Here is a 23,935-nt window from a genome sequence, read left to right as displayed (position 1 = left end):
AATGTTTAATATTGACGCGCAGTAGATGGCGCTTTCAACTTAAGTTTGACCTGACATTGTCGCCGAAGAAGAAGAAGAAGAAGCAGAAGCAGACCACGTGTTTCCTGCGTTACCGTCTCGGGCTGCGTGTGAAGGGGCCAGACTTGTAAATAAATCGGCTTTAGCTAGCGAAGGGTGTAAAAATGGTTCGTAAACTAAAGTATCACGAACAGAAGCTGTTGAAGAAGGTGGACTTTATCAACTGGGAGGTGGACAACAATCTGCACGAGGTCAAGGTGCTGCGAAAGTACCACATTGAGAAGAGGGAGGACTACACCAAGTGAGTGTGTGCGTGGTCACTGTTAGCGACCAGTGAACCCTGTGAGCCATCCCCCTAAACATTGTACCAATACAGCCATAGACTTGCGTAAATTCGAAGTGTAACTTCAGACACATTGGGGTATTTTTTTCAGCTGAGCGGTTGACATGTAGCATTGACACATAAACCTGGATACAGTGTTGATAGCCCCCCCTCCCTCTCCCCAATGTCTTAGGTACAACAAGCTGAGTCGTAACATCAGAGATCTGGCCCAGAAAATCCGAGACCTGGACGAGAAGGATGGCTTCAGGGCTCAGAGTACGCATCGACTACTGGAGAAACTGTGAGTGTGTGGGTGTGATGGCCTTGTTGAGATAACAGTGTATACTAATATCATTCATACATCCATGGAAGTTTGTAGTTTTCACCGGTCTTGTCAGCACCTGCACTGACACATTATGGATATCGGTACATGCTGATGCACGGTGGCCCAGGTTTCAGTATAAAATCACGGCTCATTCACACGGACCATTTTGTTGTTTCTTCGCACAAGGTACAGCATCGGCCTCATCCCCACCAAACAGAATCTCTCCCTCACAGAGAAAGTCACAGCTTCTTCCTTCTGCAGGTAAATAGTCACACCTCCCGTTATACAGGATGCGTGACTGTCGATACGTTACACTCTCACTCAGTCCACAGCTGCCACCATCCATCGCCTGTCTGTTTTCTTGTCATTCCAATCACCTGCGTGCCTCCTGCAGGAGGAGGCTGCCCAGCATCATGTTGAACCTTCGTATGGCTCAGAACCTGAAGACCGCCATCACCTTCATTGAACAGGGACGTATCCTTTCACACTGCAGCTGTTTACGAGCTGTAAGCAGCTCGTAATGTACTTTGTTTCTTAGGTTATTTTTCTTTTGTTCTTTGTGAAGCTTTGAGTCTTATAGTACCTTTTGGATATTAACTACATTTGTGTATGTCTGAGGGTATAATTTGTTTTGCAGTAGTTGACCTTGACTCAGTCTCAGATGTGCGTGTTGGCCCAGACATTGTCACAGACCCAGCATTTCTAGTCACAAGGTTGGTGTCCACATGTACTTCTGTCCTTTTACATTTCTTTTGACTTGATGTAGCTAACACCCTTTTACACAAACTGTATATTCTGTAAAAGCAGAAAAGACTAACAGCCAACGTGTTCGTTTACATGCATCTCAAGTGATCAAATACTGACCCTGTTACTGTTACTTTTTCAGAAATATGGAAGATTTTGTCACTTGGGTGGAATCCTCCAAGATCAAGCAGCATGTCATGAATTATAATGATGAGGTGAGTGAGTTTTCAGAATCTGGTTACATAATCCCCTTATAGTTGTTGAAGGAAAAATGCTACAATTATATAGTTTCAAGCAAATGACCGCGTAGTATTTGAATCCAAGTCATAAAAGGCACACATAAGTGTTTTGATCATTTCTAGGGGGCTGAAGCATAATTCTAATGTTACATAAATGACCAGGGTTTTTTTTTTTTTTTTTGCAGAGAGATGACTTTGATCTGGTGGCATAAGTCTGTTGTCTGATATCCATTTATCGCCCTGGAGGATAGAAAAAGGACAAGAACTCTGCTCTTTTAACTGCGGCATGAATTACTCTACAACCAAGTCCGAATCTCCCATCACTTTGGAAATAGTGGAGAGAAAACAAGTGCTTCCATCTCCTCAGGAGCCATTACTTAGTTGAGCAAGGACAGGAGTGCACTTCCAGGCTTTACATTGTTCACTGAACGCCTCCCTTTTGATGTCCTCAAAAGCTGCAACTGAAATCTGATCGACTGACGGTTGATCATCCAAAAAGCCTTTGATTCTGGAAGTGGCGTGATTCATCTGAGTCTGTATTGGTGCCTGTTGAAATCACCTTTTGACGCTTATCTCTAAACCTGCGCAGCCACCTGTGACACAAGAGCACAGTCTGTTTTTCCCTCTTCATTTTTTTTTTTTTTTTTTTAAGATAAGCCATTCCAACACTAGTAATACAGAGAGCCTTCACAGTTGTGTAGGTGTGACTGTCGCTTCTCCTGAAACTCCCATGTTGTTTGCTCTGCATAATGTGTTCTGTGTGAGAACATGAGCTGCCTGCGTTAGTGTTATTTGAACGAGGAAATGCTGGTTTACAAGTGTGTGTGTGTGTGTGTGTACACCATAAAGAGAAGGACCGATTGTTCATGATATTATCATAACTTGTCATACACACAGTTGTAAAGTAGAAACTGTCAATTTGATAAATATTTAATGTTTTCAATAAGACTTTGTTACAGTGTAAACTCTGAACTATACACATTCTGTTATCACATTAAGAATTTTCACAAAACCTCTGAATACACGTACATGGTTTCTTCGAATCCTGAAACCCCTGTACCAATGTGTCACCACCTTCTCTCTATATTCCAGTAAAAGTTACAGAAGTCACCATAAAGCATTTGCTTCCCATCACAAACCAATGGCTCAGTTTTGACTGTATATTTAACATCACTCAAAGCTGAATAAAGCACAGGGAGAACATTTACCCTCAACACGGATAGACTGTCTTTGACCCCTTTGCCCCCCCTAAGGCACCCCGTGGGAAATGTAATAGGATCCGCTTAAAACGTGTTTTCAAGGAGACACCTCCTCCCTAATATCAAAGTCCTTGTCTGAGAGTCCATCAGAGCCACCAGAATCGCACATAGATGATGAGCGTGATGAAGAACACTGTCACAGCAGCCACCTTGGCATACGTGGAGCGAGTGTTGAGGTATTTGGCATCGCTGCGGTACTTCTTCGACAGGGTAGACAGATTGCTGGCTTTTGTGTCCAGAGCTGCGGGGGAAAAATGCAAATACTAATGAACTGGAACGTCTGTTTATCAATAAACGTACTTTTCATTTTGAAAATTGGTGCAACAAGATGATGCAATCCAGAACACTGCCACAAACTACCCACATAATTTACTGAATCGGAACCTTCCTGACCTGTAGAAAGAAAATCTAGTACTGCAACTTTCACAAAAGTAGCAGTTAATTACCAAGTATTCTTGACATTTTGTCCCTTGTGTTTTTTGATGCTACCCTTGCCAGGACTGATTTTTATTATTATTATTATTCCTGTACATACCAGAAAGAGCTTCTCCTCTTTGCAGAACTTCCTCAATATTTGCCACCATAATTCTCTGGACATCCTGTAGCTCCGTGTTAATACTGCCCAGGTTCCTCCTGGCTCTGCTGTCAACGTATGTCTTCTTTGTTTTCTGGATGTATGTGTCTGGAACAACGCATGTAGGAAACAGTCAAGGTTTTTATTCTTTCTGCAGAGACAATGTGCTCCAAAGAGATCACAACCAGTCTTACCAAACTCGATGAAAGAGTATGGCCTCGTGACTGTGGGTACTTTCCTTCCATACTGGTCATAGAACTCGTTGTGGAGGTCTTCAAGGTAGGCAAAAGCCAGCTTTTTGGGAAATGAAGCCTCGCAGAGGGACAGGTAGCACACACCCTGTGCTATTAAATAGCTTAAAACAAGAATCAAAAACAATATATATATATATATATAATGACTTTGATGCCCGGTAATACATGTAACATAAGTGTACAATATTACAGGAGGAAGACTTGGATTGTGTTTCAGGTCGGATTTCTCCTCTCGCAATACCCTTTAACTGCACAACAGCACTTGTGTGAACTTACTGGAAGTTCATGTCGCCGGCCTCCAGGGTACAGCGATCCGGGCTCTGAGCATTCAGTTTACGGCACAGCTGCTTGGCCTGGCCCTGGTACTGCTGGAGATCTCTTCCTGACTGACAGAGGTAAACGACAACAGGTTGTAGTCAGGACTGACATGCGTTGAGTTGTATGGCAGATGTACAACATTATATCACCAATCATAACTGAGCAACACAAACGGTCCGAAGGACCATAACGTTTCCGGACCGAGATGAATACGTTTGACTCTCTACTGTACTGGAAGATTCTTGCTTATTGGCGGACGGAGCTAACGTTACATTCACTCAAGTCTGGACCATTTTTACAATATTTTTTTTCGCTAAACACCAAACCGTGCAATTAGCTCTTTTTAAAATATATCTAGCAAAACTTTAAAGGGGTTGTCATTTTATTCCCACATCTCTTAAGTAAATAAATGTACACGTGGCGATGTGCAATAGAAATTTCACTAAGTACGTTATCGCTAACTGACCTTTGCATTCAAAATTAATGTATAGTTTTATTAAACAAACTATTATTAGTGATGTGCTGAGCTTTCCAATGTACTACCAATGATCAAAAACAGGTATCAGATTTGTTTCGGGGGGGGTCTACTCTCCACCTTTGCGGATGAGCTAGCCGTCATTAAACATCGCCGTTTTTGAATGGAGCTTCGCGTGTCGTTCTCTTCGTATAGGGAGGCGATTCGTACCTGCTCGTCCCCCTGTATGGACGCAGCAAGCGGCAGTCCGTCCGCTACGCGCGCGATCATTGTTAGTAAGATCATGTCGATGGAGGGTCGGTGTTCAGCGGCGTCGACGGCCGCTTCTGCCCGAGAAAACTGAACTTGGGCGACTCGGGAGTGTTCCTGCTGCCAACTTCGGTGATGCAGAAGGAATGAGCTGGACGGAAGCTCGCGGTGCGTCGGCGAACGGGGCCCGAGTGGCAACCGACGAAAATGCAACTTCGTCGTCAATTTTCCACGGCATAGAGAGGCAGGATACGCTTCCAAAATCGCATGGAAAACGGAGTGGGTTTGCTTTGTGTTCCGCCAATAATAGACGTTTCTTGGGGGGGAAAAAAAAATCTTTAGTCGAAATTGATATCAGCAGTAGTTCGACTCGCTCCGGTGTTTCGTCACTTTAACACAGTTATCAGGCTAGGAGCCCCAGCAGCCCGACCAGACGGCTGCTAGACGGACTGACTGCTCCTCGACTGCTTCTGATGCCCGTAGAGAGCCCGGCGGTGCAGATGCGGTCTCTGCGGGTCCTCCGTCTGGAGTAAAGCCTCCCTGAACTGAAACCAGAGGACGGAGCTCCGAAGCATGGGTAAACTACACAGGTACGTTCGCCCCACTCCTTTAGCATTTATTTCTCAATCTATTGTTTGTTTATTTGGCTCCGTCTGTGTGGTAATCGCCTCGGCGTTTCCTGCTGGCCGTGGAATGGCTGCTCTTTTCGCACCTTCTGTTATTATTTGTAGGAGGAACCCTGATCGTTTTCCCCCTTTCTGCGATGTCGTGAAACTAGACGGCGGTTAACATTTTTCGGCATTTTAACGGAAATGCATTTTCTCGTTTTACTCCTCTTGTTTATTGTTTGCTTGCCTCGAGTTAATTGAAATGGCCAAGTGATGCACCGGTCACAGGATGCAGCCGCAGCTTTTCCTCTATATAAATGTTCAAATGAGAGTGGAGGGTAGCGGCGTGTGAGGAGCAGCTGACTCTGCAGCTGGACTCAGCTGTGCGGCCAGTGCGTTACGGATCCACCGAACCGTATGGGGGACAATCACTCTGCGTTTCCCGGAGCCTGGTGCAAAGCACTTAGTCTGCAATCAAGTAATGTGGTCTCACACACTGTTGTGTTAGCCATATTGCTGCGGGTCTCGCAGGCCGATATGACGGGGGGGGGGGGGAGTACTTGTGCGAGGCCACGGTTTAATCCCCCGGGCGCCACAGAAACCCTTCTTTCACTAATGAAATGTCCCGGTGGCTTGGCACCGGGGCATCCTCGCAGCTTGAAAGGCCTTATTGTTGCGGCGCAGCTGGCACCGCCGTGCGCACGTTCTCACTGGTGTTTTCCCAGACCGGCGTGTGCGTGACTCACAACCCGGAGACACCGTCTCTTTTATTGTCTTTTCGGGGATCGATGGAGATGCCCCGCGTCTTTTAATCCTAGGGCGGGGCGCTGCGCGACTAAATGATCGTGAAAAAATCAGCGGTTGACGAGCCGGAGTCCAGGGGATTTTTCCTCCTCTGCGAAATGACCACGGGCTTACTTCCTTTCCTGTACGAGGTCCTGGTGGCTGTGGCGATGAGAGAGAGAGACCGCGCTCTCCACAGATGCTCCTCAGATCATTGCCCCAGAGACAAGACCTTCATAAAAGAGGCCTGTTCTGAGATCCGAGGCTCTTCTGCCTGGTGGTCTTTTTTTCTCACAAAATGAGTTCGGGAACTCCCGGTCTGCACGTATCTAACCACACACGGTCTCTCCCGTCACGCCTGTCCCCCCAGGTGCGCCTGTCCTGCTCAGGAGTGAGGAGGAGAGCAGCTGAAGAGGAGGAGATGGGCTGCACCTCTGCCAAGCAGGTGTCTGCCGTGCCCAACGGTGAGGAGAGCCAGAATAAGGCTTACAGCAACGGGGACCTGCTCTCTGGTCAGTCTGCTACCTGCACACATCACAGTCAGTCACTGCTGACAGGGGGGTCCCTTTCGAACCCAGTCTGCAATACCTTTTTACAAACTAGCTCACATTTATACCAACACGGGCATATTCAATAAAATAAGAAGAAGCCAATGTTAAGTTTTATTAATTTTTGTCAAGAATTTTGAAATACTGTTAGCGGTATTCAGTGGGGCTGGAGTGGACCGTTGGGGACTTGTTAAGCCCTGGTCCTGATGTTGTCAGATAATGATGGGCCTCTTAATGAGTGCTTTACTAAAGCCAGCTGCACATGAAAGGCCAAACAGTTGGAGCTAAATAAGGTGCTACCCTCATTTTTCAAATGAATCGTGTCCAGGGCTGCAACTAACAGTTCATTTCACGATCCGTTCATCTGAGGATCGTTTTCTCAGTTTATTGAGTAATTGCTTTGGTCTACAAAACTCCCATCTTAATTTCCCAGAGCCTTTTGTTGTCTTCCGAGGCCGACAGCGTTAAACCCAAAGATCTTCAGTTTATGATATAGAAGAGAGAAAATCAAAAACTTCACATTGGTGAAGGCAGAACCAGTAAAGATTTAGCATTTTTCTTGAAATGTGACTCAAAACTGTTGCTGATTTTCTGTCAATTAGTGGATTACCAACTAAAGCGGTTTCATCTTATGTGCGGTATATCTTATTTATTTTTAAATAAAATAAATAAAGTATATGAAAAACATAACTTTATCTCACTTAATAACTCTTAACTCTGTACTTCACTGCTAAGACCTAGAATATTTCAGTTTTCAAGCAATGTAAAAATCTGAAAAACAATCTCTTTTCAGAAGTTGTGAACGAAGAAGTGTCGACACCAACTTAATTTAAAGTTTTTCCTAAGAAAAAGTTGTATCAAAAAACATACCTTCTACCGATTAACAATGAGGACTTAAAAAACTGTGAGCTACGATAAGCGTACCTTCCACAATATTAATGTGATGTGTTACAACACGTGTGTGTCCATCAGGGCATCATTACTACGCATCATATCTGTAATGCCATTTCTTTCTGAATGCGTGGGAGTGAGATGGAGGAGGGGGCTGTGCATGTGTGAGAGAAAAGATGGAGAGGCAGAGCAAAGAGGAGAATCGGCCTGACAGCTCATGTGTTTGCTGCTTGCCAACCTTTGTTAAGAGGGGATTTATTCTGGAGCGTGAGAATTCGAGCACATAATTACTTTGCCAAGTACTGAGCTGTGAGAACTATTAACCCGGAGGATTGTGCTGATCAGAGTGGCTGGGAGTGCGTCGGCCCCTGCTGCCGTGTATTAATAAGAGGAGATGTGCTCCTCTCTGCTTCTCTGTCTCCCACTCTGTTACAGATGAGTACAAGATGAAAGGAGTGGAGAAAGTCAAGTACATCAGTGGCGAAGAGGGAGGAGTGGACGGCCAGGACAGCACCGTGCGTGATTCTATTGTTTTCTTTGTATTCTTTTTTCTTTTCTTTTCTTTGGTCTCTAATGGGACAGTTACTGTATTCTGATCAGATTTCATAGCACCGTGCAGCACACATTTGCACAATAATGAGCAAAAAACAAAAACAGTTGTAACACAATAATGCTAGAAGATAATGGTTTCCATTGATACTAGACATTTGCTATGTAAGGTTAAGCACTTGTAGATATAAATATTTTCTAATAACTCTTTTCAAACTTATTTAGTTCATATAAACAGCTGTGTTTAAAATACCATGATTATGAAATGATATAAGTCAATGTTAGAGCACTGTTCTCCATTCAGCTGTATAATGGAATAGAGTAAGAACTATCTGATCAGATGGCTGATGTGTACTTTCATTGTGTGGTGTCCTACAGGAGAAAAGTGCTCTCCTTGGTAAAGGTCAACTTATGGATGAAGCAGGATCAAACGGAAATGAAAAGATACTGTAAGTGTCACTGACTGATGCTGTTTTTGTGTATTGGTAATGTGTTAGACTGTTATGTTCAGTCCTCATCTAACTCTTCATCATGTCCCAAGTTACACTGCGAGGCTCTAACCAGCTGTGCCATGTTTCCCTGCAGGAGCATCCACTCCTCAGAGAGTCAGCAAGAATTCTTCAGGATGTTGGATGAGAAAATTGAAAAGGTAAGGAATGACAGGCCATCCCCGGAGCATCACTTTTGGATTTTGTGTTTTTGCAAAAAGCACCTGCTAAATGGCATAATGGCGGTTAATCCCATCACTGCAGCAAATCTGGAGCAAGTGAGGACACGGCAGATGACACGATGATACCACAAAAGAGCCTCAATCTGTCTCGCCCAGTGCTTTCCGATAGTGCGGTTATTTAAAGTAGTATTGTTGAGAACAGGGTTTACGGACAGTGCTGCAGTGCGACTGGATCTGGTCACAGGGAGGAGTGGTTTAAATGAATTATGACCCGGGCCTCTAAGGGAGTGTTATTGTTCTGTTAAGTTATATCCTGTGTATCAAAATATATAAGACTGGCATTTTTCTATATTTTTCTCATTGTCAACAAATGCCATGAAAAGTCTAAAAGCAACAATAAATGAAATCTGCCAACAAGTATAATGTGTATCCGAAGTCCGATCTAGCTTTCCTGCTTATTCCTCTCACATGCAGTGTATGAGCCACGCTGTTGCACTGGCTGAAATGTTCCTACATTACACTGAGCACAGGCACTGTGGTGTATTTTGAGTCAATCCCACATACACCATCCTGCTGCTGGAAATACTCACCAGCAAAACAAATGTGTATTAATCTGCAGCTAAAAATAGTCCCCAAAAAATACCTTATTTGCTCCTGTTTGAGTAATGATGGTTAAAAACTACGGTGGCCAGGTGTGTTTATGGGACATTATTTTGTCTTTTTTTTAATGAATACTTTTGACCTGTTTTTAAAAGATTTAGGTCCTCAGAAGGAACACGTTTGCTTGGAGATGAGAGCCACAGAGAGGGTAGGGAAGTCAGGAAGTACTGAGAAGCAGTCTGCGTTGTAATGGGATTTGTTTCATATAAAATAAGGCCAGACTTATTCTTTCTGTTTTGGTTTCTGTCCGTAGTTTCCTACGTGCCTTTCAATAACTCCCAGAGAAAATGTTTTGTGTTCACTTTTGGCCTGTATATATTTGCGTGTGTGTGTGTGTGCGCAGATGAAAAAAGCTGTGGTAAGAATGACAGAGCCACATTTTTTCCAGTTTAGACAAAAATGAGCTGAAATTCAACATGTCCTGTAGTCCTATATTTTATTTTTGTTCTTCAAGCCTACTAATGGTAAGTAATTTTAATGTGGTGGGTCTAGAAAGAAGAGCTTGCTCTTTATAACAAGGACCATAATGGAAATAAGTCTTTACTGTTTCTTTTAGATTGAATTACTTTCATTCTGACTTTGATCATTTTACATGTGATTTTTACTGCATTTACCTCAGCTCTTTTTGATATAAACATTGGAATGACAGTAATATTGTGATGCTAATTTTATTAGGGGCATCCTTTGGAATAAGAAATACACATCATCAAATAAAAATGAATGAACATCAACATCTCTCCGTTACGTCTCCAGGGCCGGGACTACTGCTCAGAGGAGGAGGAGATGACATAGCACTGTGGTCGTATATCCATCAGTCCCAGAATGAGAGGAACTGTGATCCCAGTGTTACAGATGGACCGATACCAATGTCCAGGGGGGACTCCGTCTTGTTTTCACTGTCCCTTGTATGTACACACCTGGAAAGTATGGATTACTGACTCAAATCAAGCACCTTTTGCCCTCCTGCTCACAGCCTGCTTCTCTGAATAACCCCCGAGAAAGACTGAAACCAACTAAAGACGGTTCAGTATTTGTAAGTTTGCAAAGATCTCCGAAGGGAGAGAACTTTCTTGATGACGCCACTGAAATCTTGGGATCTTAAGAAACACTTGCTTTTCTTTCCCTGCTTGGAGAACTCCAGAAAGGTCAATATACATGGCTGTCACTGAGATGTCCTGTAGACATTTGAAACACAGACAGTTGCAGAACTAAATTTCCCAACAGCGGCGACGACCAGCGCTGTTGTGGACACCGAGTCAAAGTGAAAATAACGTCTCCATCTGCGTCTTTTTGAACATTTCATTCTTGAATGCCTCCCTGAAAAGCCAACAGGTTGGAAACTTCCCGCATTCCAAGACACAGTATGAAACTCTTTTCTACAGCACGTCGGCCAGTGCAGTGCGTTTGTCTGTCCATGTCTGTTTCTGTTATGATGTAGAGTATTTATGTTGAATAAGGCTCAGGGTTGAAGTGTTGTAAAATCTCTGTCCCATGTAGTCCAAGTCCTTCCTCTCATTGAGACACTGCTGCACCATTAAAAAGGCACACATGCACTCACACAGCAGGCTTACTGATGTGTCCTGCTTCGGCATCTGTTCCATGTTAACCCCACGAGGTGGACACTGCAACATCACATATTAGTTTGAATTTGTAATTTTGCTCACCGGTGTTAAGTTGTTGTGTTCGGTTTCTAAGTTGAATTTTTGTTTTTCTAGAAAAATAAAAGTGTTTTGAGTAACTTATCCACGCGGCCGACACTGTTGTTTGAGCAAGAACATGGCAGCACAGGTAGAAGCGCAGCCGATGCGAACGGCCCAGTGGAGCTCAGCCAGGGGTGGGATTATTCAAAGTACACACCATTTTACCACATTAGATATTTATCAGGCAGTTTTAGCTTATCGGAGATTTCATTACCGTCGTATATGTCCGCCGTTAAGTGAAGAGAAATGGCACCAGAGAAATCCTAAAGATATGTCAGGTAATTTTGTTTTGTAAAGTGCTGCTATTGCACAGTTTGTCCACCAGGGACCCACCGACAAGTTTATTTTCCAACTGTAAAAGATGATGGTCTACAATATGTTTGGTTTGTTAAACAGAGGTACGCGGTAACTAAACAGACAAAGAAACGCAGAGAAGCGGGAAAATAAGCGAACGTTACAAATCTGCAGGTGACCGCGGCTCCGGTAACATTACTGAGCTACTCGAAGTTAGCAAACTTCAGGAACAAAAAAACGGACCTAAAATCCTTACATGGATATGAATCATCATCAAACATACCTTGTTACCACTTTCGACTGAAGCTAAACTCAGACTACACTCTCCTGTTAGCTATATTTGAAGCTAATCTCCGTGAGTTACCATTTCCGTTTCTCACATCTGACAATGATCCTTTCAAAATAAGGTACACGTGTTTTTAACAAAATATGATTAAGAGCAAAATCGACCTTTATTTAGGGACAAACTAACTGTGTCTGGTTGTTATTTAAAGTCACAATTCCGTCACAACCACACTCAAGGGATATTTATCAAAAATGCTTGTTTATATCATGTTCTATATCCCTATCAATATCTGTATCGGCCTCAGTCCAGTTAAAAAAAAAAAAGGGAAAAAAAATGTATGCCCTGCTAAATGGCATAATGGCGGTTAATCCCATCACTGCAGCAAATCTGGAGCAATGTATGAAAATGATTCATATAACCCGCTCTTTGGTTGACTGGTTCACAGCCCATAGACATGCAACTGGTGACGACGAGTTAGAGCTTCTTTTGAAAAATCCCCGAAGAGGACTCCACCGGCTGGATGAAGCCAGTGTTTTCTTAGTAGCAGGGAATAACAAGCTGGGCCTACAGCCACATACACCAACCGGAGGGGTATCGTGGAGGGGTCCAGTTGCACCTGCTTCCATACTGTCCGTCTGTCCTTGTGTTTATCTGAAAGGTAGCTTACGCAGACAGACACACCGACCGACGAGCTTTCAGCCTTTCCCTTTCTGAACCTTCAAGGTTCATCATCTTCTCCCTCCAGCTGCTGAGTGCTGCTGCCGCCTCTTTCGGTGCTGCCGCCGCCCCACATCCTGGAAGGGGCCTGCGGGAGGGTCGGGTGTCACCAACCCATCAGTCATCCTCTGGTAGACCAGGGTGGAGTCCGATGCCACCGCACACAGCAGCACGGGAAAGCCTCTGTCCAGCACATGCCGTATGCTGCGCAGCAGAGGAGGAGGATTATAATTGTAAATTGTGAAAAATTGGGAAGATCACAAAAAAAAGCAGCACGCTGGAGAGCTTCTCCAGGGTCTCATCACCTTTTGTGGCTCACAGATCGGTGAACAGGCAGAGGAAGGACAGTCTGGATGGGTGCTCCTTCCTTTTCCCTCCCTTCCAACAAAACCGCCTGCAGTTCAGGACTCTTGACATAAGACACCTCTTTCCACCGACGCACTGTGGAGAACAAGCAGCACAGCGTGAGTGTGTGAGAGCGGTAGCCTTACTTGGTCTATGAAGGCATCGGTGCCAGAGACTAAGGAAGGTACTGTGGTGTCAGCAACTTTCATCCTTTAACCCTGGCCTCACTTGTATCGATTTTAAAGGGAGTGAAAGGTCGATATGACTTTTATGTCTCAAACGGGTAACCTTCATCTCCCTTGGACTTGAAATTGCCATTGAACAGGGTTGTAGCTCCCGCCGAGGACACAGAGTCCGCGTCATCTGTACTTTTTTTGGGAATAAGGAAGTTTTAATAAACAAAGGAAGAGTTTGCGTTCTGCACTTACACATAAACTACACTTGTTGGAAATTAAAGGCTAGTTCTATTACTTTTGCCGTTGTCTTTAGAAAAAAATCATATGAATTAAATAAAAATAAAGTGAATGCATTTTGCATTTCCCCACTTGACTTGTGTATTAACTGTTGCAAAGGCTTTGAACCAGGATTTAGACCATCATGTTCGCTGGTAAATTCTGCAAGAAATCGAATGGATCCGTTGACTGGCTGAACAAGTGCTACCCTCCTGTTGAATGCGGCTCTGCCTCTGACCCACACAACCGAATAAAACAAGACACACCAACCAAGAAGACCGGCTCCTGTAACGTCTTCGAAGTCTTGTCACACTCACCCTCAGCGAGATCCATGTAGACGAGGAAAGCGGCATGCAGCTGGGCGCTGTCCCCGACCTCCAGGTTCTTCATTTGCTGATACTAGCACAGAGGAAAAAACACCGGTTACCGCACGACTCATCACCGGAGCGCTGCTCGCAGCACGGAGCTCCTCGAACACTCACCGCCGGATGCTGGAGGATCCAGTTCGGAGGTGGAGGTTTATCTGACACCGCGGCCCTGTCTGGCGCCTGAGACATGTCGAGCTCGGAACGTGTCTACGAGCTAAACGCTGGCTCCACTAACCACGGTCTGGTGTCGGGACAATGCTGCTGCTGTCGCGGCATGCGAGAGAGCTGTTTACAGGTTTTGCCGGCGTGCTACAGCGAAAGGCGTCCGGGTCGGGAAAACCCTCTACTCTCATGTTCCGCGCAGCCTGTCACAGTGGCATCGGCAGCTGCCTTACAGACCCAACTCAGTACATTTCGTTTCATGAATATATTTACAAATTAAATCAGAATAGAGAAAAAAATTAATGATACTCAGTGATTAATTCGTTATAAATACGTGAAACACTTTATTTTAAAAGCCAACATGGGCAAGAAGTCCGTAAACTACTCAGACCGAAATGGATATTTGAACATATTCATGACAACTTTGCAAGTATTCTGCCTACTATAGACATGAAGATGCGTGACATGACTGAGAGCTCCAGAACAGCTACTAAATGGACTTTGAGGTTAGATTTGTTTTTCAACATTAGACATCATTAATAAGTTAACTTTCCAAACATCTTTGTGAGCTAGGGTACTGGAACTAACCTCAGCTTTCTTCAGACTCTCTCTCTCTCTCTTTCTCTCACTCTGTGTGTGTTTGTGTGTGTGTGTGTGTGTGTGTGTGTGTGTGTGTGTGTGTGTGTGTGTTTTATCATGTGTGTGTGAGTCTATCTCTCTCTCTCAGTTGCACCAGTCTGAGGCTACAGTGACATAAAGGTGCCCTGCTGGAAATATGTCTTGTGAATTTGTGGGATTCAGATTATTTTTTGTGATTTTAGCGGGAAGGCTATTCCTGCACTCCGGCACAGATGAGCTGCCAGCTGATCATCTCCTACAACCAGTCCAGCGAGAGTCCTCCCCGCTGAAGCCCACAGTGCTGATCACCATCCTCGCGCGCAACGCACAGCACAGCCTCCCTTATTTCTTGGGATGCATTGACAGACTGGACTATCCAAAGGACAGAATTGCCATCTGGTAAAGTAAAATGTATTTGGTGCATTGATCAGTTAATTGAAACATGCGTAAATCTTTTTGGGAACAGTAGGAAAACGTTCACTGAAATTTTGGTTTATGGGAGAGGTGATAGAACAAGACAATAAGCAATAGTCATAATCAGTAGGATTACGCAAAAGTGACATTAGAGCCAATTTTTGGCCCGTTTAACTGCACTGTGTAAATGTCATTCTTGGCATTTGGCATTATTGCTCATCAGCAAAGAAGCCGTTTTCAGACAAGTGAGGAAACTACACACAGACAGAAAGTAAGACACAAAGAGGTGTTGAGTAATACTCTCTGTGATCTCAGGGCAGCCTCTGACCACAGTGTGGACAACAGCACCGCCATGCTTCAGGAGTGGCTCAAAGGAGTCCAGCACCTGTACCACTCTGTGGAGTGGAGACCCATGGAGCAACCAAGGTGAACCACTGCTACCAAATAAAATGTCTCTGAGGCAGAAACTCCGTTTCTTATCCATAACCCTGATACTGTTAAACCACAGATGTAATGGAGTGGCAGTAAACCCGATCCCCTCTGATCTTCTGATGCTAACAAATTCAGTTCATTACTCTGTCTGACTCTCGTTCTCTCAGCTCCTATGCAGATGAGCAGGGTCCAAAACACTGGCCCGACTCTCGGTTCACCCATGTGATGAAGTTAAAGCAGAAAGCGCTCAGCGCTGCCAGGCGACTTTGGACTGACTACATATTGGTGAGCTAGTAAAAGACCCTAAGACACAAAGAACTATGAATCCGACTGTTGAGAGAATTTATCCACTGTCACAGTATCTGGTGTATCATATCACCACTCTGTCATCTACAGTATTAATGTTATTTCTTTGTCCCTCAGTTTGTGGACAGTGACATCTTGCTGACAAACCACCAAGTCCTGTCTGACATGATGGCAGAGAATCTTACAATTGTGGCACCCATGTTGGAATCAAGAGGTCTTTATTCCAACTTCTGGTGTGGCATTACTCCTCAGGTACAGTTTCTTAGAGACCAAAACAGACATGCAAACCATAGAAATTCTACAATACTCATAGCAATGACTAAAAACTGGGAAAATGATTGTTGTAATTCTTTTAATATCCACATAGGGCTACTACAGACGAACCCCAGAGTATATTCCCATCCGAAAGTGGAAGCGGCAGGGCTGCTTTGGAGTCCCTATGGTGCACTCCACCTACCTGCTGGACTTGAGGCGGACTGCGAGCCAAGCGTTGGCCTTCCACCCTCCTCACCCCCACTACCCCTACCATCTAGACGAAATCATGGTCTTTGCTTTCTCTGCAAGACAAGCAGGTCAGACCTTTGTCAAAATGTGTTTCAAATTAAGCTGCAACTCACACAAGTCTCTTCCTCTATGATTTTGGTAAAGTGTTGGGGGTTATTAGTGGCAACCAGTGTGTTTTTTTTACCGTGATATATTTTTCTTGTCAGGTAGAAAGAGTTGTGATGAAATAATACAGTATATACAGCACATCACAGTATGTTTCAATACACAAGGCAAAAAAAACAGGATTATAGTTTAAAACATGATCCAGAATTGAACAAAGAAACTTTGTAAGTGATCATTTTTAATATCTGTTTTTATATATTAGTATATATTGTGCTCACACCTATGTTAAACCAGAAATCAGGAATTAATCTTGAGAATAAAACTACAGTACATTTGGGAAAGTGTTTTAATGTGTAACAAAGACGAAAAACTTCACTAACTTAATTAACATTTTTATTAAAGTACACCTTTATCTTTACAAGTCTTTATTAAAGTAAACTAATAGTAACTATACCATATGAAATATAATAACATCATATGTTTGCTTATAAAGACATAGCTATAGACATTAATATGATTAACATGCACTTAAATATTAACTTGATTGTCACTGATCTACTTAATAATAGCATAATCATATCACTTTATAACATGTAGAGCAGACTATGATTTATGTAACTGCATAATTTTCATGTCAGACCATATGATATAGTAGCCATTACTGGTGAAATTTATCTGCCACTGCAGGGGTCCAGATGTACGTGTGCAACAGGGACCATTATGGGTATTTACCAGTGCCCCTCAAGCAAGACCAGACACTGGAGGAGGAGGAGGAGAGTTTTACACACACACTGACAGAGGCACTTAGTAAGCACTTACTCTGTTTTATACTGCGGCTGACTCTCTAACTGAGAATAACAGGAAGAATTTTAAGGCTCTCTGTCTTCACTCTTTGCTCACCCTTTTCCCTGGTCTGTGTGAGCATATTTGGTCATTTTTGCTCTCACAGTCCTGACACATGTCTCACTCCTCCGTCAAAGGCCACTGCCTCTCATTCCCCCTCTTCTTTGACAATTTCACAGAAAAAGAAATTCCCTTGAAACCAAATGACTGTTCTATAAAAATGTTAACTGACTATTCATGTGAAATGCAAATTAAATGTGTGTGTGTGTGTGTGTGTGTGTGTGTGTGTGTGTGTGTGTGTGTGTGTGTGTGTGTGAACTTTCCCTCCAGTTGAATACACCCTGGAGCCTTCACAGTACGTGCACACTACACATAAAGAACCAGGAAAGATGGGGTTTGATGAGGTGCAGATACATTTTTCAGTAGCAGATGTGTCCCAGTTTTAGAGTGCTGTTTAAATCGATGGTCACTTTCTTCTGCTCCACCTCCAGGTCTTTCTGATCAATCTGAAGCGCCGCTCAGACCGGCGGGAGAGGATGTTGAGTTCTCTGGCCGTCCTCGGCATCAACGCCACATTGACAGAGGCCGTGGATGGCAAGTATGACATACAGTAACAGTTCGCATTATGCAGTGCTGGAAGTAGTATTCGGAAGTAACAGTTTACACAATTTAAAAATACTCAATTACAAGTAAAAGTTGTGCAGTCAAAATGTATATGTTACATTGTTTGAATATATTATTATTGATATATTAATATGTAGTCAATATTGTAGCTGGTTCGGGTGGAGTCTATTTTTACTCCTTTACACACTGTTGGGTTGTTTATTCTATAAAAATGCATCATATTTTGTTTTGTATGCAAAAGTTGAATCTGTAAAGTAACTGGTAACCAGTGGCAAGCAGTATAATATAACAACTAGGCTGTAACAGGTCTGCGGTACGTTATTTCCATTTTATGCAGCTTTCTACATTTCAGAGGAAAATATTTACTGCACCACATTTATTCCACGGCCGGAGTTGCTAGTCACTTTGCCGAAAACTCTAATTCTCTAAAATCTGATGGTTTGTGTAGACAAATGCCCAACAGTTTGTAAAGTAGATCAAAGTAACTCAACCTTGACCAGGTGCAACAGTAAAATGCTGCTTACACATTAATGCAAGCTTTACAGTTGCATAACAATCTGAATGAGGCTATTTTGCATAAGGCTACTTCTGATACTTTAGGAACATTTTGCAGATAATACTTCTGTACTTAAGTAAAATTCTGAATGCAGGACTATTACCTGTGACAGATTAAATTTGCACTGTGGTTTATATTTCTACGTTATATTTTAAAGGATCTCACATCAGTGCTAGTAACTATAAACAAAGAATACATTTGACAGATATGACTGTAGTGGAGTGAGTAAATGTATATATGAAATAGCATAAAATGGAAATACCCAAGTAAAGTACATGTACCTCAAAACTGTGTTTAAGTGAAGAAAGCGCAATTATATTTAGTTAGTTTTAGTCTGTACCACTGCCATTAGGCTGTTTCTATGTGATGAAATGTGAATTAGAATTTAAATATTTAGTCAGACTCTGTGTTGGGAAACACAAAACTTTTAATTCAAGCATCTTTAAAGATGGGATTTAACCATGGTAGGCGTCGTTAGCATTATACTGTAGGAACTGAGAAACAAGGCTCCAAATGTCAGGAAACATCTGCCATGTCTTACACTGGTAATGAGGAAGTATATTTGCTTGTGTTGTCCGCAGAGCATTGAACTCCTCTCAGCTGCAGGCCATGGGTATAGACATGCTGCCTGGGTATAAAGACCCGTATTCAGACCGTGTGCTGACTAGAGGGGAGATTGGCTGCTTCCTCAGCCACTACGGCATCTGGAAGCAGGTACAGCCACTGTGCATGGTGCACTTTGCAGTGCGGTTCAATGTACGGTGCACTGGCCGTTTAGACAAGTTCAGCTCGAGGCTGTCCATGATGATTATGGCTATGTGTCGCCCCCTAGGTGGTGCAGCAGGGACTGCAGCAGGTGCTTGTGCTGGAGGATGATGTGAGATTTGAGCACAGATTTTGCAGTTTGCTGGTTGCCATTATGGACAATGTGATGAGAGTCGGACTCGACTGGGACCTGATGTAAGGGAATTTTTTGAAAATCTCCCTCGTTTTTTATTGACTGAACCCATGGCTTATTAACATTACCCTTTTAGAAGGGATTTTTGCTTTCACTCAAAACACCCCTCTCACTGACCTGTCTCCCTGAAGTTATGTGGGTCGTAAGCGGCTGCAGGTGAAGGAGCCAGAGTACTGGGTAAAGGGAGTCAGTAACCTCGTGCACCCAGGATACTCCTACTGGACCTTGGGTTACGGCCTGTCCCTGCAGGGGGCCAAGAAACTCCTGCAGGCAAAACCTCTGCACAAAATGCTTCCTGTTGATGAGTTCTTACCTATCATGTTCAACAAGCACCCCAAGTGAGTCTCATCTATTGTTTATATATTCAAAAGCCTTTGAATACCAGTAGGAGCATTTTTTATTCAGTCTAAAGAGAAGTAAAATGGCTCGTGTATCATTTTCTATCATGCCAACTTCCTTCTCCCCTCAGAGACGAGTATATGCAGTATTTTGAGCAGAGGGACCTGAGAGCATTTTCAGTGGAGCCTCTGTTGCTCTTCCCCACACACTACACCGGCGAGCCTGGCTACTTTAGTGACACAGAGACGTCCACCATCTGGGATGACGAGGCAGTGGATACAGACTGGGACAGAGACGCGGCCAAACACCGACGTGAGCAGGAAACTGAGGAGCTTGGATTTCGACATGTGGCTCCTCATTCTGCTCGTGGTGGCGTGCCTCCCCCCTCTGCCAGTAGGAACAGAGATGAACTCTGAGGAGGACTTACATATGTCATGTTACACACCATGGCCAGTTTAACAACCCGATTGGGACCCCTGGCACAAACTAGCTGCTGGTCCCGTTAAACTCTATCCCTCCCCCTTTCTGTGCAATGTGCAGTTTTTCTAGGATCGAATACTATCTGGTCCCAGGTTTTCTTAGAGTTAATCTGATGAAACTCAAAGCATAAAACCCAAATAATTAAGGTGTAAAAATGACATTTTAGCAAAAGGACCCCCTTAAAGACCCAACCTATAGCCCTTATCATCTCAGTCGATATTGGGCTTTTGTTGGCGCATATTTACAAACTAACCCACAGTCAGGACGGGAGATTTTCGGGCCCGGTACTCATCCAGCCTTCCACCCCCCAATGTCATAACACTGAAAATAAGAATATAACATTAAAAGCATCTTGTTAAAATGAAAAACTTTTCACATTTTAATAAAAAAAAAACAAGCTTTTTTTTTTTGTCATGGTGGCAGCAGTCCCCAAATACATCGCATGAAAGCGCGCCTACCATACATTTTGTTTAGGTTAGAAAAAAAGAGCAGATCCAGTGTCTAACAGAAATAAGCCCAAGATGGAGGCTTTAAAGAGACACTACAGCCCTATCACTCACATTAACACACAGCTTAAAGTTCAGATACAGCCTCAGGTGCATCACTGGAGCAAGATGTCACTTCTGTCTTTCAACACTAGTGACATTATGCCATTCAAAGCCATTTGTTTAGGACACAACCGTAATAAGACATAATTGAAAATAAGCCGAGGGATTTTACATTCCTCAAATACTCACAGAACAAAACAAAAAAAAGATGAACATAGCGATCGACTTATGGATTTTTATTTTTAAAAAAGCACTGGTATTTTCATGTCAAGCAAACAATGGAACCGTTTAATATTAGTACTGTTCCATATCACAAAATGAGTTATGAAAAGAATAATTAAACCACACAAATGATACGTTTTTTTGTAATAAATTAATCAGCATAACAATAGAAATAAAACATGCTTGTACTTCGGTGTTGCACAGCAGGAAATATTGAAACTCCAATGCTCAAAATTTTAGACACCTGAGAATATAAATATCAAAACAGCTTGTTGCAATTATTTAGTTCCACAGTTCCTCCTATTTACCTTAACTAAAGCTTTGATAAAAGGATTTTAAAAATTACATGAATGTAAAAATTAGGCATCAATTTAAAAAACATCCGTTTCTGTACAATGTGCATATCTGAATTAGTGTGGTGACAAGAAATTATCGCTTTTTTTTCCTCAGCAAGGCGGTGCAGCAAAAATGAAATCCCAAGTGGATAATGCTTGTCTGTCATCAAGCCACATTCATGGATATGAACATATAGATTTGGACTGAGCTCTTTCAATTGATATCTGCATTGACAAGACAGTCTACAGGTATTTTTACATATTAATAACACTCCAGCTTCTGCCCCAGCCAGCAGGGAGTCTTTCCCTTGGTAACTAAAACAGCTGCCGAGCTTTAATGACAGGGACTGTTGGTGCAGGATTTATCCAGTAGATTCATTTACCACTGTCTATTAACAACAGAAGTTCATTGAGGCAGGGAAAAAGAAATTCTGCTGCTGCTACACAGGTAGTAGTGATGTTGCATATACATACAATATAAGGACATGGGTACATAACAGACCATCATCAGCTGATAAAAACAAACTTCTGAAACCCAAGGCTCAATGGCTTTATAGGAATTTCTGAAAGACAGGTTGGATGGATGCTGTACAGATACCGCAAAAAGAAAAAAAAAATCATCAGTGAGGTATGTTCTTCTTGTGATATTATAGCTTTGAGACCCAGACAGAGTCAGTGAAAAGACACTTCCATCTGTGAGAGAAGATAGAAGGATATATATCCATTTCAAAATGTAGAAAACAAGTATATTGTGTGTGTGTGTTCCTTTGTTAAAACAGTCCATGTGTTCAAGGTTACTGCCAGCAGCAACCAAAAACTGTCAACAGATTGAACCTCTGAGGAAATGTGTACAAAGTTTCAAAGCACTGCATTCGCTTCAATGAGTACATCTCCAGTTAAAATCAACAGATCAACAGAGAAATGGAATATGAAGATGGTTTGACATATGAGCGAGGAAGACATCTGACGTTTGTATCTTCGATCTATCTTAGTGTGAAGGGGAAACAAGGTCAACAGATCTGGGAACTACAATGAAGTGTGTCCCATCTTGAAGATGAAAAGAAATTCATTTCAAAATTCAAAATAAACTAATTCCACAACAAGAGATGGCCTGGAGGACTAAGCAAACACTAAAATACACAAAACAAGAACAACAACAACTACCCAGTTCTTTTATCACACTTTCTAAAGCACTTGGAAGAAAAGGCAGTTTTAAAAACCATTGGTTATTAACACATTAGCAAAGTTCCACAGTGCTTGCTTGTAGAAGCATAGTAACAGTGCAAGCCATTACACTATTCAGCCAAATACACCTGTAAGAAAAAAGTGCCATATTGCATGATGAGTATCTGTAATGAGCCCACTGGAGGGCATACATACCTATACAATGATCCAACTGTAAACATGGTGCAAAGTAGTTATGACATAGTTTAAGGCTTTCAGAGTTTCCTGAAGAATTGTTGTTCACTGAGATAAAGGAATATGTCCATGAGTTGGACAAACAGTGTGGAAACATTAAAAAAGAAAAAAGATTCAACCTCTCTAGAATCAGACCTGGACACTGCATGTACTCCAATAGGTTTCAAATATCTTCTTTACATGAGGTTTGCTTGATTCAGTTAAATGTGAATGTAAATTTTTGTGAGAATTCCTAAAATACACGAGGATTATTGAGTTGAGCTTGCTCAAATGTACTAAACAGGTTCTTAACCATTCCTCATTTGTTTTGGTTTTTCCAACATAGTACCAAATCTTTATAACAGTGGTCATTTTAATTTATCAAACACAAAAGTAATAACATCATTAATGGCTGTATCCCATTTAGAAGTGCCTGCCTCCTTATTGTACATGCTGGTTCAATTGGTACACCTGCACAGGACAGAGCCATAGTTAAGGTTATTAGTTAGACCTGTGCTTCTGCTGCTTTGACAAGTCAAAATGTCCTCCACAATAAAGGTCCACTGGTATTAGCTTTCCTGGATGGGGACAGACTGACCATGTTTAAATTACTTTCATACTTTTTATGCCAATTTTGATTCCTACACAACGAGTTATAATAGTAAATATATTTTCAACGATACAAGTTGAGACTCTGGTCTATCAGCCTCTGAAACTCAGACCGTGTAAAGAAACAGCTGGCACACCTGATCCCAGAATATGTTCTGCCGCCCGGCTCCACACCCCTGATGAGTGAGGTGAACGCCTTTACTTTTAAGGCAGCAGGCTGAAAAAAAAAAAAAAAAAAAAAATCAAGCTCAACCCATTTCAACCCCCTCCCCCCAGAAATATTTTGATACCATCACATACACACGTTTCCCAGTTCTGTTGCTAACAAAAATGTAAATTAAAAAAAAAAAAACATACACACTGACACTCATAGGCAATGCCATCCTATTAAGCGTATACTGTTACCCCTAATATAAGGACTACAATTCATCACATGTATTAATTCTGCTGCTAGTAGCATTACCATGTTTCTAAATGAAAAGCTTAAAGCTTATATACATTTGCATCAGTATTAGACATAATACTGCTGTGTATTATGTGTCGGCATTTCATGATCACTAATCTAGACTTAAGGATGGCGTGCAAACAGCTCTTCTACAGTGAAGTTTGAGCCACTTCCTGGCAAAATTAATATTTGATCTATTGTTAAATTCAATATACAAGAAAAAATATTGACAAATATCACCTCAATGGTTACTATGCAATAAAAAAAATGAAGGAATGTGTCACCACTAAAACTTAGAATATGGACTCAGCAAAGCTAAAAAAAAAAAAAAAAAAAAAAAAAATTAAAGGAAAAAAGCTGAAAAGCTTCTAGTCGCTGCCTCGCTACCT

General features: G+C 42.4%; 5 protein-coding genes across 7 annotated transcripts; 3 read left to right on the top strand and 2 right to left on the bottom strand.

The window, feature by feature from the left end:
- The first annotated feature begins 44 nt into the window (after positions 1-44).
- Positions 45-2,862, top strand: imp3 (IMP U3 small nucleolar ribonucleoprotein 3). The gene is made up of 7 exons (XM_040142996.1): positions 45-319; positions 534-641; positions 852-926; positions 1,060-1,139; positions 1,327-1,378; positions 1,552-1,624; positions 1,834-2,862. Exons 1-7 carry the CDS (start codon positions 183-185, stop codon positions 1,858-1,860), a joined length of 552 nt encoding a protein of 183 aa, XP_039998930.1. The 5' UTR covers positions 45-182; the 3' UTR covers positions 1,861-2,862.
- Positions 2,563-4,943, bottom strand: sec22ba (SEC22 homolog B, vesicle trafficking protein a). The gene is made up of 5 exons (XM_040142994.1): positions 4,739-4,943; positions 4,012-4,121; positions 3,676-3,836; positions 3,443-3,589; positions 2,563-3,148 (listed from the first exon to the last, which is right to left on the bottom strand). Exons 1-5 carry the CDS (start codon positions 4,811-4,813, stop codon positions 2,994-2,996), a joined length of 648 nt encoding a protein of 215 aa, XP_039998928.1. The 5' UTR covers positions 4,814-4,943; the 3' UTR covers positions 2,563-2,993.
- A 44-nt stretch (positions 4,944-4,987) lies between these two features.
- On the top strand, positions 4,988-11,228 carry zgc:55943 (uncharacterized protein LOC406337 homolog). 2 transcript variants are annotated; one of them, XM_040142999.1, is made up of 6 exons: positions 4,988-5,367; positions 6,539-6,680; positions 8,043-8,122; positions 8,535-8,605; positions 8,742-8,805; positions 8,909-11,228. In XM_040142999.1, exons 2-6 carry the CDS (start codon positions 6,590-6,592, stop codon positions 8,924-8,926), a joined length of 324 nt encoding a protein of 107 aa, XP_039998933.1. In that variant the 5' UTR covers positions 4,988-5,367; positions 6,539-6,589; the 3' UTR covers positions 8,927-11,228. The 2 variants fall into 2 exon arrangements, with proteins under 2 accessions (XP_039998933.1, XP_039998932.1); XM_040142998.1 differs by having other exon boundaries at positions 4,991-5,367; positions 10,240-11,228.
- Positions 11,007-14,016, bottom strand: tsen15 (TSEN15 tRNA splicing endonuclease subunit). Of its 2 annotated transcripts, XR_005708725.1 has the most exons (5): positions 13,763-14,016; positions 13,598-13,679; positions 12,789-12,924; positions 11,764-12,687; positions 11,007-11,108 (listed from the first exon to the last, which is right to left on the bottom strand). XR_005708725.1 is itself a non-coding variant. In XM_040142997.1 (4 exons), exons 1-4 carry the CDS (start codon positions 13,835-13,837, stop codon positions 12,495-12,497), a joined length of 486 nt encoding a protein of 161 aa, XP_039998931.1. In that variant the 5' UTR covers positions 13,838-14,016; the 3' UTR covers positions 11,167-12,494. The 2 variants fall into 2 exon arrangements, 1 of the variants encoding a protein (XP_039998931.1); XM_040142997.1 differs by lacking the exon at positions 11,007-11,108 and having other exon boundaries at positions 11,167-12,687.
- Positions 13,836-20,320, top strand: si:ch211-13f8.2 (procollagen galactosyltransferase 2). The gene is made up of 13 exons (XM_040143735.1): positions 13,836-13,887; positions 14,632-14,827; positions 15,158-15,268; positions 15,442-15,559; positions 15,698-15,832; positions 15,948-16,152; positions 16,877-16,996; positions 17,363-17,436; positions 17,524-17,630; positions 18,794-18,926; positions 19,045-19,172; positions 19,302-19,508; positions 19,640-20,320. Exons 1-13 carry the CDS (start codon positions 13,836-13,838, stop codon positions 19,923-19,925), a joined length of 1,872 nt encoding a protein of 623 aa, XP_039999669.1. The 3' UTR covers positions 19,926-20,320.
- Positions 20,321-23,935: the final 3,615 nt, after the last annotated feature.

Source organism: Xiphias gladius, chromosome 14 (genome assembly GCF_016859285.1).
Source record: "Xiphias gladius isolate SHS-SW01 ecotype Sanya breed wild chromosome 14, ASM1685928v1, whole genome shotgun sequence".
Classification (NCBI taxonomy): domain Eukaryota; kingdom Metazoa; phylum Chordata; class Actinopteri; order Istiophoriformes; family Xiphiidae; genus Xiphias; species Xiphias gladius.
The sequence above is the reverse complement of the archived record's forward strand: the minus strand, read 5'-3'. Positions and strand labels throughout refer to the sequence as shown.